We start from the raw sequence: 14,270 nt of genomic DNA on the forward strand, positions 1-14,270 counted from the left end.
TATGTCTTGTCATCATGGCATTTAAGACGAAATTTGGGCGAATCGAGGTCTTGTCACTGACAAGTTGTCAGTCAGGCTGCTCCAGCGGATGTAATTCACGTTGCCTCCTGCAGGATCGCAATCCTCACGAGGCAGAGTCTGATACAGAAGAACATCATACTAGTACTTACCACACGTCTTCACTCAGCGGTCTTGTAACATCTATTTTCTTCAACGATGGACGCGGGGTTCTTCCGCGTAAGCTGCTCTGAAATTTAGTACATTTAAAACCGACTTCTCGCTTTTGTCGTGATATATTCCTAGCGTTGTATGTTATTTTGGCTTTTGCATATTGAGTCGGTCGCTATCCAGTTACATTGTAGTTTTGGGCACCGACTATCAACTGGTGCGAGGCAAAATTTTAATTTGCTATGTATTAGGTCAAACTCATCGAACAATGGCTGGCCATGAAAGCTGAACTTGTAACATGGTATTGAATAGCTCTGAATTGGTTTTTGAGTTACAGTCATGTTGCACTTGACTGAAAATAACATCTAACTTTGCTAGCCGGTTACAAGAAAGCGGCTAGGCTACCCTCGGCTAATAAAGATGGCGCCGGTTTGGTGTGTCGTTTCCGTCTCCATGAGCGCGTTGCCGCAACATAATGTCACAGAATATACAAGTAGCGCTAATATCTGCCGCAAAAAAACAAACCAATGACACATTTATCGCTATGTCTATGTGAAAGACGAATTGTTGACCCCTATCGGCTGCGTTGTGTTCAATTTCCAAATTAAGCTAAATCAGTCGTTGATTTAGCCAAGGCTAGCTCATTGCTATCAATGTCATATGTTCAAACGGAGTAAATTAACCTGGTCACGATCACTTGAAACTCTGCCCATTTCTAACCAGTACTTTGGATGTGGGAATAATCCTTTCTTCTTTGCGTTTTGGGATACTTTTCTTTAAATAGATAGCAATGGGCGACAAATTTATTATATGGGCCTTACATGTGGTGTTACCAGAGGTGGGTAGAGTAGCCAAAAAATGATTCTCAACAGAGAGTACTGTGACTGAAAGTAATTAACTATAAAAATAGTAATTGAAATAATTACTTAGTAAGAGTGTTAAGTAAAAAAAACTAAAACAAAACTCAAATAGGGAGTAACTGATGAGTAATTTGTGATTTTCATTCATTTTAGTTAGGATAGGTAGTGTCCAACTTGTGACTTTAAACAATGTATACAGTTATAAACCAATCCTTAATAAACTAATGTAAATTCATCCACCAAAAAATACTTACATTTTTACACAGATTATAGTGTATGACAGCAGAAACAGATCCCCCTCTGATGATAATCGGTTCTGAAAATAGATGGATGGATGTTTCTGCCTTGCATTACATAAATAAGTCACTTTGTAAACATAGCTGGGATGGGCTGCTGAGACTGTGTTCATGTGACTTCCTGGCTCTTATGAATGGTGTCAAGAGTAAATGTAGCCCGTTACTACCCACCTCTTGTTGTTACATTGTCCTACTTTAAAATGATGTCCCATTGTCTTAATTTCAAGTGATCTAACATTTGCTTCTTTTTTTCCTGCAGGGCACAAGCGCGGAGCAAGACAACCGGTTTAGCAACAAGCACAAGAAACTGTTAAAGCAGCTGAAATTTGCAGAATGCCTTGACAAGAAGGTATATACAATCTACCTTCCGTATATCTTGGAGTTGGTAACCCTAACATTTATACGACAGTATAGAGGAGGTTTGATCTATTGATTAAGGCTATACACTATATTTTTAAATAATCAATATCGTAATATTGGCCCATGCAATATGTATATCACAAAGACTTGTACCAAGTTTCTTCTGGAATTGTATGCTTTTATCTGAATCTGATCAGTCATACGCAAACTTAAAGGATAACTCAACACCAAATCAACTTTTCTTTTGCTGATAAACTGTATAAACTGGTGTATACAAATGCTGTCTACATGTCCTGGTCATTACCTTGACATTTTAGTGCATGTTTGTTTAAAGCTTGAATTTGGGCCAAAAATCTTGTGTTTGGTGCCATCTTCAGGTAACACACTAATATAAACTCAATTTGGCTGTTTGTCCTCTCAGTACACGAGACGATACGTACTACGTCGCTTGTTCCGCATGACGTTGTCGCCCCTGCCACCCACATGCTCATTCTCATTCTCGTACACGCCTCCTTAAACGGCTTCTTAGCGAGTTGCTGTTGTCGATCCCAGCCAGACCACTCCCAACCCTCGCCCCATTGGCCAACCCAACGGTCCACCAGGCAACACCCCTTTTGAGCGCCAATTTCAAATCTTAGTGATTGGTGGAGCAAGAGTCTTACTTCCTGTTGAGTTACCCTTTAAATGTTCATCACCATCCAATAGTTGAACATTATTTAGGGCAATTACAATGAACTAAGAATATATTGAGCTTGCTTATTTTACCACGTGATTTTTTATTTATTCTTTCATTAGATAATAATTTCATAATGCAATTTCTTTGGGTACATGTTAAATATCGCAATAACGATATATGTCATAATATTCAACAACTATGTTTTTCCAATACTGTGCATCCCTACTGTTAATCAATTGCTCAGGAATTAAATTATATATATTTTTTTATCCTTGCTGATGTGCACTGCTTGCACTAACAATATAATTGCAAACAGAGACCATTTAGTTTGCAACACAGTTTGTTACGAAGTGTTCCTAAACCAAAAGTGGATCCAAAACTGTTTAAAGTCATTGAATCTATGAATCTAAAAGCAAGGTTAGAATTTGCAGATTTGGCACTAAAATTTCTTGGATCAGTCTTTCAAAAGTCTATAAAAAAAAGGGCTAATGCAGAGCCATCAAAACAGTGATGTGTCGAAACGCTTAAGACGTCAAGTATGTACTCTTACAACTTTGGACAAAACGGCACATTGGAAAGTTGAAACTTTGTGAAGTTTGGCTTTTAAGATGAAGTAACCCTGCTACATCAGTGAAATATGTGAGAGTGCTGGAAGTCGACAGCTAATGCTCTATAGCAGGGGTGGTCAATTTCGGTCCTCGAGAGACCCTATCCTGCCTGTTTTCCATGTCTCCTTCCTTCAGCGCATCTGAATTTAATGATCAGATCATCAGCACGCTTTGCAGAAGCCTGATAACGATCCTGATCATGAATCAGGTGTGTTAGTGGAGAGAAACATGGAAAACAGGCTGGATAGTGGCTCTCGAGGACTGAACTTGGCCACCCCTGCTGTATAGGGACCAGCAAATTATTTCACTGCTGTCGGGTTGAGGGGGCAGCAACTTTAGCAAGCAAGTCGAGACTTCCCTCTTCCCGGCCACTTGGTCCATCTTTTTGTGGGAATCTCGAGGCATTCCCTGGTCAACCAAGAGACATAGTGTTCTGCGTCATCCTCCATGCCCAGAACACCTCGCCAGGGAGGCATCCTAAGCAGATACCCGAGCCACCTCTTCTAGCTCCTCTTGAGCTTTTCACCCTCGCTCTCACGGCGAGCCCAGACACCCTACGGAAGAAACTCAGTTCGACCGCTTGCATCTGGGTTCTTGTTCTTTCAATCACAACCCACCATATCATCTACAAAAGGCAGCTATTCAATAATGAGGCCACCAAACTGAATTCCCATCAACGCTCGACTGCACCTGCAAATTCTGTCCATAAAGATTATGAACAGAATCTGTGACAAAGGGCACCCTTGGTGTAGTCCAACCCTCACTGGAAACTAATTCGACTTATTGCCGGCAAATGCAGACCAAACTCTGACACTGGCCGGACAGGGACTGAAGGGCCCTTTGAGGACGTTCAGTAGCAATTACTCCCACACTCCATGAGGGGCACGTTTGAACACCTTCTCCAAATCCACAAAACACATTGATTGAGCGAACTCCCATTCACCCTCGAGGAGCCTGCGAAACGTTAAAAGCAGGTCTTTTCAAGGTCCAGGAGAAAAAACACATTGCTCCTCCCGAATCTTAGATTCAACTTCCCGATGGGCCCGCCTCTCCAGCACCCCAGAGGGAGGCTGAGGAGTGTGATCACCCTGTTGTTGGAGCACACCCTCCGGTGGTCATGAAGTATGCCCACATGCCCCGCGCCTCTCACCGTGCACAAGTCCATTGAGTCTGACTTCTTTTGAGGGAGGGGACTGGTACCAGAGCCCATTGCCCAAGCTAGTTGGTCTTTCTCTGCTTCACACACCAGCCCAGGCACCTTGCCGACCAGAGGGGTGATGTTCCACAACCCGAGATCCAGCCTCTGTAGCTGTGGATGGGACCGCTAAGGTCCCTGGCTGATGCCCAGCTCACAGTGCATTAGTGTTGTTCCGATACCAGTATTGGGAGAGGCCCCGATACTGCATTGAAACAGTGGCATCGGCAAGTACTAACAAGTAACATGCCGAAAACATTATTTCCTACGCAAATATAGGACTTTGGATGCAGCATCTTGTGTCTTGCTTGTGCACGACATTCACTGATGTGACGTGTTCACTGCATGCAGAGCAGATGTCCTTTTGGCCTTTGCATGCTCTGAACCAATGGTAGGGCAGCTTTTTCATGTTGGAAAAAAACCCAACCTAGGTATCAGTATGCTATCAGCATTGGCCGATACTACAAAACTGGGTATCGGAATCTGTATCAGGGGTCATCACTCATCGTAGACAAACTCTTTGTCTGGTCCCTCACCGAGGACCCGTTTGCCTTGGGTAAACCTACTAGGGTCATAATAAGGCCCCAGACAATTTGGCTTCTAGGATCATTGGGACACACAAAACACTCCACCATGATAAGCTGACAGCTCACGGCGGGGGCATGGTTATGATGATGAAGATGATGCTTTATTACAGACTCAAAGTCCAACCACAAACAAACCAACTCCACAAAAAAAGTAGAAGAGTAAAAATACACACATACCGAAATACACTAGGAAGCATCCAATAAAATACAACAATACCAATGTTTCCAGAACTGGAACTGGTATTGTGTAGCACTGAAACTTATGTTTGACAAGTGAACAATACTTTAATTATTCGAGTGATTTAGCCGACAGACAAATTTAAACATCAGATTTCTTAGTGCCACCTGCAATGTGTTAATCCTTTCCTTTTATGCATTGCGTGCTTGATATCAGGGGAAGTAACACAAATCCTAGAAGGGGGAAAAATATATTAAAAAGCAAAACTTGTTTTGAATTATGCCGTTTGTTGCTGTTTTGTTTTTAGGTGGATATGACCAAAGTAAACCTTGAAGTCATAAAGCCATGGATTACTCAACGGGTGACAGAGGTTTTGGGGTTCGAGGATGATGTCGTCATAGAGTTCATATTTAACCAGCTTGAAGATAAGGTAATGCTTTTAATTTTGGTTGCTTGTTTGTTTTTACAAAACTCTACATTTGAGGGAAGTATTTTCTCATTAAAGAAGGGACAGTGTCAAAATGTGCTCATCATTGTCTAATTGAGTGCTTTAATTAGCAATTGGTGTGATGATAACAATGTTTTGCTGTTATGTAACAAAGTGACTTTACTCAGCATACTTCTAATTATGATGTGATTTATGATTTAAAAGGCCTGAACCAATATGGATGTTATACCTTGCATCAGAAGTATAGCACCAACACCTAATTAGCTCTCTCCTGAGCCCAAAGTCACTGAGCCCACATCTCCCTTCATGATGCAGTGTGTGTTTTGAGGTGAGTTATATATAGGGATCATTAATATTATGCCAGTGATAGACACACCTGAAAAAAATGCCTTAACTATATCCTCTGTAGGATTATTCAGCTATTGCCCAGATCCCTTAAAATGCAGTTTTAAGTTGTAGGTATAAAGGAGGTGGTTGCACGTCTTGAGTGAAGTGTAATAGATCTAACGTTCAAGAGTAATATTTAACCTTATTTAGCACCGAGGTTGAATGATTGCAATCAACTTCCAATTGGGAATCGTGTATTTGTGTCCTGGTTGTGATACAGATGAGTGTACTGTGTCTGATCACAACCTGTACTGTAACCCGATAAATAGGTATTGTATATGTAGTATTACTGCACTTCAGCCAGTGCAAGTTGGAACAAAACATCCCTTATTTTATGTTAGCTCATTCATGTCCATGAATCCTCAAACTTGATCTACGTCTTATTTTATTATTCATTTCATGTTCTATATTTAAAGATGGTGGCTTTTAGTTGGACTTAGTCACTTGCACTAAGGGATATATTGTGTTTCAAAGTATGCTACGTTTTAAAATTGTAAATAGATTATCTTAGCACTGTATTTTTTGTCACACTGTCTGCTCATTAGAGGAGAGAAGCTGCATTAACATTGATATTCCTACATTTTGCTGAAGGTTTGTTGCCAGTCTTCTACTTAGGTATATTTTCATTAAGATACAATGAATCACTCTTTCATGTGTACAATTTGTAGTGCTGACAGATTTGCTAAGTTAAATGGTATTACAAATACCGTATACCATGGTAAGAAAGATTATTGAATTGATATTGTTGATAACACCTCTTTTTGTGTTGCTCTGTACTCATTATTGCTTGTTCGTCTCTTGCAATTTAGATAAATGATATAACATTAAGCTCAAGGTGGTTGAATCTCAAGCAGTAGTGAAGCGGAAGCAAGCCAAGGGAGCTCCATGCCCACTGATCCCACGGGACTCACTGAAGACACCGGAACTGTACTTAAAAGTGTTGGGTTTTAATGCACTCTGTATTGTGGCTGTTTGTTAAACTCCTAAAGTTGTAGACTGTGGGGAGACTGTACAAGGGAATATGGGATGGGAAGGGATAAATAATTATCATGAATATCACTTAAATCTCAAACGCAAGATAAGATCATATCTTTTGTATATACTCTGTTTATAAGAGTGTGTATATATAGGCACAGCAATTAGAACACAATGCCAATATTGCATGCAAATTTTGATCAGCTAGATCTCTCAACAAACACATTCACTGTTTTGAATTGGAATTCAAATGAAACTTGTTTTCAGAATCCAGTAGTGGACTCTGTTTTTTTGTTTTTGCAAGTATAAAAAAAGAATTGTTGAACAGTTCTCAACAATCACAGGTATATTTTTGAGAAATGAAAGGTAGGCACTCTTATTTGAGAGATCCTGCCTCTTAATGTGATATTTGTGTTCCATTATTTCAATACCATTATGTTTCTGTCTCCCCTCTTTCTCTCTCCCCCCTGCTTCGTGTGTTTTGCAGCACCCGGATAGCAAGATGATGCAGATTAACTTGACGGGTTTCCTGAATGGGAAAAATGCCAGAGAGTTTATGAGAGACCTCTGGCCCCTGCTGCTGAGTGCCCAAGAGAACATTGCTGGCATCCCAACTCCATTTTTGGAGCAGAAGAAAGAAGAAATTAAGCAAAGACAGGTAAGATTAGCCCTACCCATGTAAAAGCCAAAGTTTGTCAACAGACAGACGTTGAAATTTTTTGGTCAAAGACAACTATGACAAATGTCTTGACGGCGTTTTGTGAAATGCAATATAATCTGATGATTGTATATGTTCCCTCAACATTGCAAATAGTAGCCTAAGATGCAAAATTGTTGCAGTGCTAATAGTTTTGGCTCCTCATACAGATTGAACAGGAGAAGCTTGCTTCTCTGAAGAAGTTGGAGGATGACAAAAAGGATTCCAGAGAGAGGGCTCAGTCAAAAAGCCCAAGAAGGTAATACAGCACCTATTTTCTTAAAGGTAGCTGAATGTAACATTGTTTTATTTTAATCCTACTCACTGTTAACCTTCCCTATATTCAGGCGCAAGACGAGGTCCCCTTCGCCAAGACGCAGGTCTCCATTGAGACGGGACAGGAAACATAGCCCTTCACGCTCCCCAAGACGTAAAGCTGCGTTACCTGCTGGGAGTTCACCTCCTCCACCCTTGATGCAGCTGTGCACAAAACCTGTGGAGCAACCAATGGAGCCTGACACATCAGGAAGAGCCATGCCAGAACCAGTCATCCAAGAAGCGTCTTCCACTAGGTATCTTGTCAAGTGTGGATAGATATGTAGTTCTGCGATTTTGTTAGTGTGCCTTCTGCACAGTTGAATTAGTACTAATAACAATAAATTGCTATATTATAGTAATAGGTGATCAAAATAAAACATAACCCCTTTCCTCTAGTGAAACTGTTGTTGAGGTGGCGAAAGCAGACTCAGTGAGTGAAGACAAGGAGCTTCCACCTGAGAAAAATAAGAATGAGGAAAGGCCCAAATCCAGGGAAAGGGAGAAGGACAGTAGGAAAGAAAGACCCCATCGTCGCTCACGTTCTCATTCCCGCCAGCGTAAACGGCGTTCTCGTTCAAGGTTACTTTCTGTTCTGTAATGTTTTGTTGAATTGTCTGCATCGTCATAGTTGGCCCTAATTGGCCTCTTAACCTCTTTCAGATCTTACTCGCCACGTAGAAGGCAGAGTCCCAGAAGGAGAATGTCTCCACGTCGAAGAAGCCCACCCAGACGCCCCCCACCCAGCTCCAGAACCAGACACAGGCGTTCTCCCGTCCGCAGGTTAGTCGTTGCTAACATTTTCTAATGTTTTGAAATTCAATATTCTAAATTCGTCACTTACGTTAAGGGTTTTATATCCATTGGTTATGTCACCTTGTGGGTCTAATTGTGTTGTGTATTTCCCGCAGGAGACGATCTCGCTCTGCTTCATCCTCTGGCAGCAGCACTTCTCGTTCTCGCTCACCTAAGAAAGTAATGAAAAGAATATCCAACACGCCACCACGAAAACAGCCCAACTTTCCTGATGCCTCCATGAGCCCTCCCAGGAAAGACAGGCGAACACCATCTCCACGTGTCAGAAGGGGCAGAGGGTCAGCGTCTCCTCCCAGATCATCTGGTAAGGTCTTCAACCTTGCTTGCTTGCTATAGTATGGTATGGGATACTATGGTTTTAATAGCAGTCTGTATGGCATGAAATAATTCATTCAATTGGATCCCATTCAAATCTGTTGTGTTTGAAACTGTAATGTGGATCTCTTCACCTCTGATGTATGATGTTTTAATCATATGTCCATTTTAAAAGGTTAATAGTGTACATATATGGGAGTTCTTCCTTTTGTAAGGAAAAGTTCCCACCCTTACCAATTATTTTGGCAGTGTGAATGTACCACTAGTGTGAATGTGAATCCATTCACACTATTGATGACTATAGATGACTTGTCACTGACGGGACATTTAATCTGTTTCAGAGGAGGATAAAAATGAGAAAGGAGCAACTGCGGATTCTGTGCAGCAGAGACGACAGTATCGTAGACAGAATCAGGAGTCATCTTCAGGTACGATGAATTTCACTCAGCCAACTCTACCTTGCCGTAATGCATCTTTTTGGTTTCAGATTCAGGATCTTCCTCCTCAGATGAGGAAGCGTCCAAGAGACCAAAGGGAGGAGGACCAGGTGCCAGGAATGGTGACCTTAAGAGGAGGCGTAGCCACACTCCATCCCCAAGGAGGCGACAGAGAGAGGCCTCTCCGAGGCAAGACACATAGAGTCCCCTCCAATAGTATTGGAACAGCAAGATCAATTCCTTTTTTTTTTTGTGTATAAAGAAACATTTGGGTTTCAGATCGAAAGATGAATGGGACAAAATGTTTCACAATTCCATTTTTTATTTCTTGGTATTTAGATCTAGATTCGTTAAACAGCTCAGGACAGTGCACCTTCTGTTTGAACCCACCCCTTGCTGTTTCAAAACATTTGAAGGGGACTGCATATGGACTATTTTTGTTTGCTAATGAAAGTTAATTTTATTTTATCTGTTGTTCACTTTCAGGAAAAGACGTTCACCATCTCCTGGTCCACGCCGACGCCGTTCCCTTACTCCCGTTAGGCGTCGCAGGTCCCCTTCACCAAGACGAAGGTATCGGCATATTCGGATAAAAGAGTTTGAAAACAGTTTAACCTGAATGTAATTATTTTACACACAACCTAAAGTTACGATTTGTTGAAAAAGATAATAAAAACATAGACTAACATAAATCAAACAAACTTGCTGAATACGACACACATTCAGCTACTGGTAAGCCAAGCACATATTTGATTTGGTCCTTTATTGAACATATAAACACAAAGAAAACACATTACAAGTCTAAAATATGAATTGAAGTAAAAAAGAAAACAAGAATAGGAAGAAAGAAAAGAGTTTATATGTTCAAAAGGGGTAGGAGGAAGTTAAAAACATATGTAGTCCTACCCCTTATTCGTTTTATGTTAATAAATAATAAGGTAATGCATTTCAACAAAAGGAAATGTATAAACCTAATCATATATACAAGTGCACTTTAACATACGCACATTTGCCAGCGACATATGCACAAGAAATCGACACATATCACAATACATCTATAAATCACATCCTCATACTTGCGTATACAATTTACACTCATACCAATACATCCCAAAAAATTACAGCATATGCACATTTTTAACAGCTCATGACTGATGTAAATAATTTTTTAAAACTTTGCTTTTCAACATCCATATGACATGGATTAATGTCCAATAACTTTGTGCCACACAATGCATTCTGGGAACAACAAATATATGCGAAACAGGTAGATACAACACGCCTGGAACACATACGGGCAAAGTTGATTGAATGATTTTACCGGTCCAGCCCATTTGGTAATATATTTTCCTCCATGTGGCCCCTGAGCCAATATGAGTTTGACACTCCTGGGTAATCCTGTTGATTATTCAATTAATAAATAATCAACCCCCTGCCCCACTATAAATTTCCCCCCACTAAATTTACATTTTTTAAATTACTTTGTTGTTGTTGTTTTTGTTAATCTACTAAGGTTGAATTGAGTGGATATAACTACTCCTTATCTTATTTACATATGCATTATTAAACACCAACAAAATTAGCCTATGCTAAACGTTTAAGGTAAACGTACCTGCACTTCTCTGTACAGTGCAAATGACACTCAGTCTCTAGTGTAAATGTTTGCGGTGCTTTGCAGATCTCCATCTCCACCTCCCCGCAGACGATCTCCATCCAACAGGCGTTATTCTCCTCCCATCCAGCGTCGCTACAGCCCCTTACCTCCTCAGAAGATGAAATTATCTAACTCTCCCGCTAGACGTAGTTCACCAGGGCACAGACGCCGTCCTTCCAGATCCCCAAAACGCCGAAGTTCTCCCACCCAGCGGAGACGCACACCTCCTTTGTCTACATCCCCACCCAGACCCAGAAGAAGCCCCATGTCCTCTTCTATGCGGCTCAGTCGAGATGCACGATCACCTCCTGTAGCAGCAAATCGACGCTCTCAGTCCCCTGCAAATCGCAGTCGCATTAACAGAGGTTCCGATAGTCCTGCGAGACATTTTGAATCCTCCAACCAGCGGAGACACTCTCCGCCACACAGTGAAAAACCTATCCGAAGAGTCTCCCGTACCCCAGAGCCGCGCAACAACCAGAGGTACTCGCACATTTTTTGATTCACTAACCTGATTGGATCATGTAATATACACATGGACAAAATTGTTGGTACGCCCTCAGTTTCATTTGAAATGTTACTTTTTTCTTTTGATCCTTTGTTCTTCTGCCCATTCATCTCCAAAGACCTCACAGACACACTTATGATAAAGCTAATACAGAGCAACTTTTAACTTAATACAACCATTTACAAGCATGCTGGGATAGAAAACAATTACAGTGGTAAACATACATACTTTTCCTCTCATTCCTAATGGACAAATAATAAACATGAGTGTGAACTGTGAAGACCATATTTAATTAAGCTCAACAGTAACCCGAATAATTTGTGCACGTAAATGTTGTCAATGTCATTAATCTTACAGACGTTCTCCGAGCCCTCAGCCTTTGAGAAGAGTTTCCTCCAGATCTCGATCCCTTTCTCCTCAACCAGCTGCAGTGAAGCATCCAGCCCCCACATCTGCTTCCCCCTCACCATCTCGATCTGCGAGTATGTCCCCCCCAGTAGCCAAAAAGGCAAGCAGTGGCTCCGGTAGCAGATCACCGAGCAAGGTATTTTGATCTAATATGTAAAACCTTAATTGCTATTATCGAATTCAGGTCAGTGTTTAAGTCTGTGCTGTTCTCAAATTGACCGTTACATTTTCAGTTATTTGAATCGTTAATAGGTCGTTATAATTGAATTGTAATGTGTTGGATTGCAGAATTCAGATGTTGATGGCAGTGCCAAGAAGAAGAAGAAGAAGAAGGAAAAGAAGCACAAGAAGGACAAGAAACATAAGAAGCACAAGAAGCACAAGAAGGAGAAGAGCGGCAACGCAGGGAGTGGAGAGACCCATCAGAACCAGGGTGGGGATGAAGATGGTGACTCAAGAAAGGTTATGTCTGTTTGTCATCTTAAGCAACGGAGGTTTTCTGATGACTTTATAGTAAACGGCATAGAACATCGAAGTAGGAGATGTAAGGTTGAACACAAGCTTGTCTGCCTGGTGTAGTAACAATAAAATGTTTATTTTTCAGGAATCGGAGAGTGAAGTGGAGGACACGTTGGATGACTTGGAGAAACACCTGAGAGAGAAGGCCCTTCGCTCCATGAAAAAGGCCCAGGTGTCTCCTTCACAGATGTCCTAAATATCAAGGGCCTTCCCGTTTTGCTTCCCCACTATTTTCATGTTAACCTTGATGTTTGTGATAAACTGATTCAACTTAGAATGTACAAACTGTTAATGTTGCATTTTTTTTCTTTTTACAGATTTGGTACATTTTGATGATTTGCTTTTGAGTGTGATTTGTCAGCTAAACTGTAAAAAGCTTGTGTTGTCCATAACTGCTAAATTGATTAGCATGGGAACATGTAAATTGAGGGTTGATTGAAAGACTTTTTTTCCCCACTTTCTCACAACCAAAAAGTAGATTTCTGTTAATAAGTGATTGCATGTGCAGTGACTGTTTCTGATGTGCATGAACCACTGGGTATGGCATATAGAGGAAAACCTGCACATAGTTAAACATGGTTCTAATAACGTTAAAAGTGGCAGTGTCACTGCTGTGTAAAAAAAAAAAAAAAAAAAAAAAAGTTTTGTCCTCAGTTTTACTTACCAGTTGGTGTTAGACTTGTTCAAAGAGGATGCTTTAATTTATCCAATTCGAATTTTTTTGTGTTTTTTGGGGGGGACATCCTCGCACCAGGCTAACCTGTGCGGGACTACTTTATTTTGCATTTAGTACCCCTTACTTGTCTTGTCAGCCTTTCAGAATTAAAGCCTTTTATAAAATCTATTTTCCTTAATGTTACAAATTAAGTTCATTAAGTGCCATTGCGTTTTTGAAAGGTTTCTATTAAAGTGGAAGTCAACCTTAAATATTTCTTGACATTGTTATAAGTGAACCTGCTAGTTTAAACATGGCATTCTGATGAATATTACATTTGTGGAATATTGAGTTATGAAGCAAAATCCAGCTGTTTTTATCAATCTCGGGGGGGTGGCCATTCTGCCACTTGCTGTTGACTGAAGATGACATCACAGTTGCTTAGGGCTCAGGCAATGACTAATCACAGCGCACCTGTTTTCTGAGGCAGCGCTGTGATTGGTTGTTACCTGAGACCTGAGCAACTGCGATGTCATTTTCCCTCAACAGCAAGTGGCAATATGGCCGCCTCCTGAAATGGATAAAAAGGGCTGGGTTTTTCTGCTTTACTCTTATTCCACTAACGCAATATTAACCAGAATACCATATTTAGACTAGTGGGGCTGCATAAAACATATATAAAAAAAAAAAAAATGGGTTGACTTTACGTGTTAAATTATTGAAGTGATAAACTTAAAACAATTTAAATTAGGTCCCTAACTCTGATATCCAAATTTTGCTTTAAAAAGGTTTAAAACATTTTTTTAAATAGGATGTTTTCACTGTGAAGCAGATGACCTATCAAACACCATGTGGCCTGGATGATTTGGGACTAGGTAAAATACAGAATGGAATTGAGGCAAGGCAAAGCAGCTTTATTATAGAGCACATTTCATACCTGAGTCTAACTCATTTGTCCTTCATAAAGTTAAACATTCAAATACATTTTTTTTTCAAGGCATTTAAAAAGTATATAAGGCATATAAAAGCAAAGTAGAGAAAAAGTACACATTTACTATTGGTGTTGTCTTAATGGTTTTCTTGAGTGGTCTGAGCCTGAGATGGTAGCAAACCATGGACAAGTTATGTTGGATAGTCAAAGGGAGCAAAGAAAGACCTGTATTTCCACAGGTGCTTATTTAGGGACAAAAACATTTTTCAAAAACAAA

General features: G+C 40.5%; 1 protein-coding gene across 4 annotated transcripts; it reads left to right on the forward strand.

Moving 5' to 3' along the window:
* The first annotated feature begins 117 nt into the window (after positions 1 to 117).
* srrm1 (serine/arginine repetitive matrix 1) lies at positions 118 to 13,366 on the forward strand. 4 transcript variants are annotated; one of them, XM_086095202.1, is made up of 16 exons: positions 118 to 237; positions 1,584 to 1,673; positions 5,236 to 5,358; positions 7,226 to 7,396; positions 7,606 to 7,694; positions 7,783 to 8,007; positions 8,150 to 8,332; positions 8,414 to 8,533; positions 8,662 to 8,870; positions 9,223 to 9,309; positions 9,369 to 9,507; positions 9,805 to 9,891; positions 10,997 to 11,455; positions 11,838 to 12,024; positions 12,177 to 12,350; positions 12,493 to 13,366. In XM_086095202.1, the coding sequence occupies exons 1-16, from the start codon at positions 217 to 219 to the stop codon at positions 12,601 to 12,603; spliced, it is 2,475 nt and encodes an 824-aa protein (XP_085951328.1). In that variant the 5' UTR covers positions 118 to 216; the 3' UTR covers positions 12,604 to 13,366. The 4 variants fall into 4 exon arrangements, with proteins under 4 accessions (XP_085951328.1, XP_085951329.1, XP_085951332.1 ...); XM_086095203.1 differs by having other exon boundaries at positions 12,177 to 12,321; XM_086095206.1 differs by lacking the exons at positions 118 to 237; positions 1,584 to 1,673 and adding an exon at positions 5,581 to 5,704.
* Positions 13,367 to 14,270: the final 904 nt, after the last annotated feature.

The sequence above is a fragment of the Leptonotus elevatus genome, chromosome 14 (genome assembly GCF_054856555.1).
Source record: "Leptonotus elevatus isolate MCC_2025b chromosome 14, RoL_Lele_1.0, whole genome shotgun sequence".
In the NCBI taxonomy this organism is placed as follows: domain Eukaryota; kingdom Metazoa; phylum Chordata; class Actinopteri; order Syngnathiformes; family Syngnathidae; genus Leptonotus; species Leptonotus elevatus.

Bases quoted from the DNA above. Each gene is read 5' to 3' on its own strand.
- srrm1 (XM_086095202.1), top strand. From the start codon at position 217: ATGGACGCGGGGTTCTTCCGC. The intron at 7,695-7,782 runs GTAATACAGCAC...CCCTATATTCAG, and splicing joins CAGTCAAAAAGCCCAAGAAG to GCGCAAGACGAGGTCCCCTT. The intron at 9,892-10,996 runs GTATCGGCATAT...GGTGCTTTGCAG, and splicing joins TCCCCTTCACCAAGACGAAG to ATCTCCATCTCCACCTCCCC.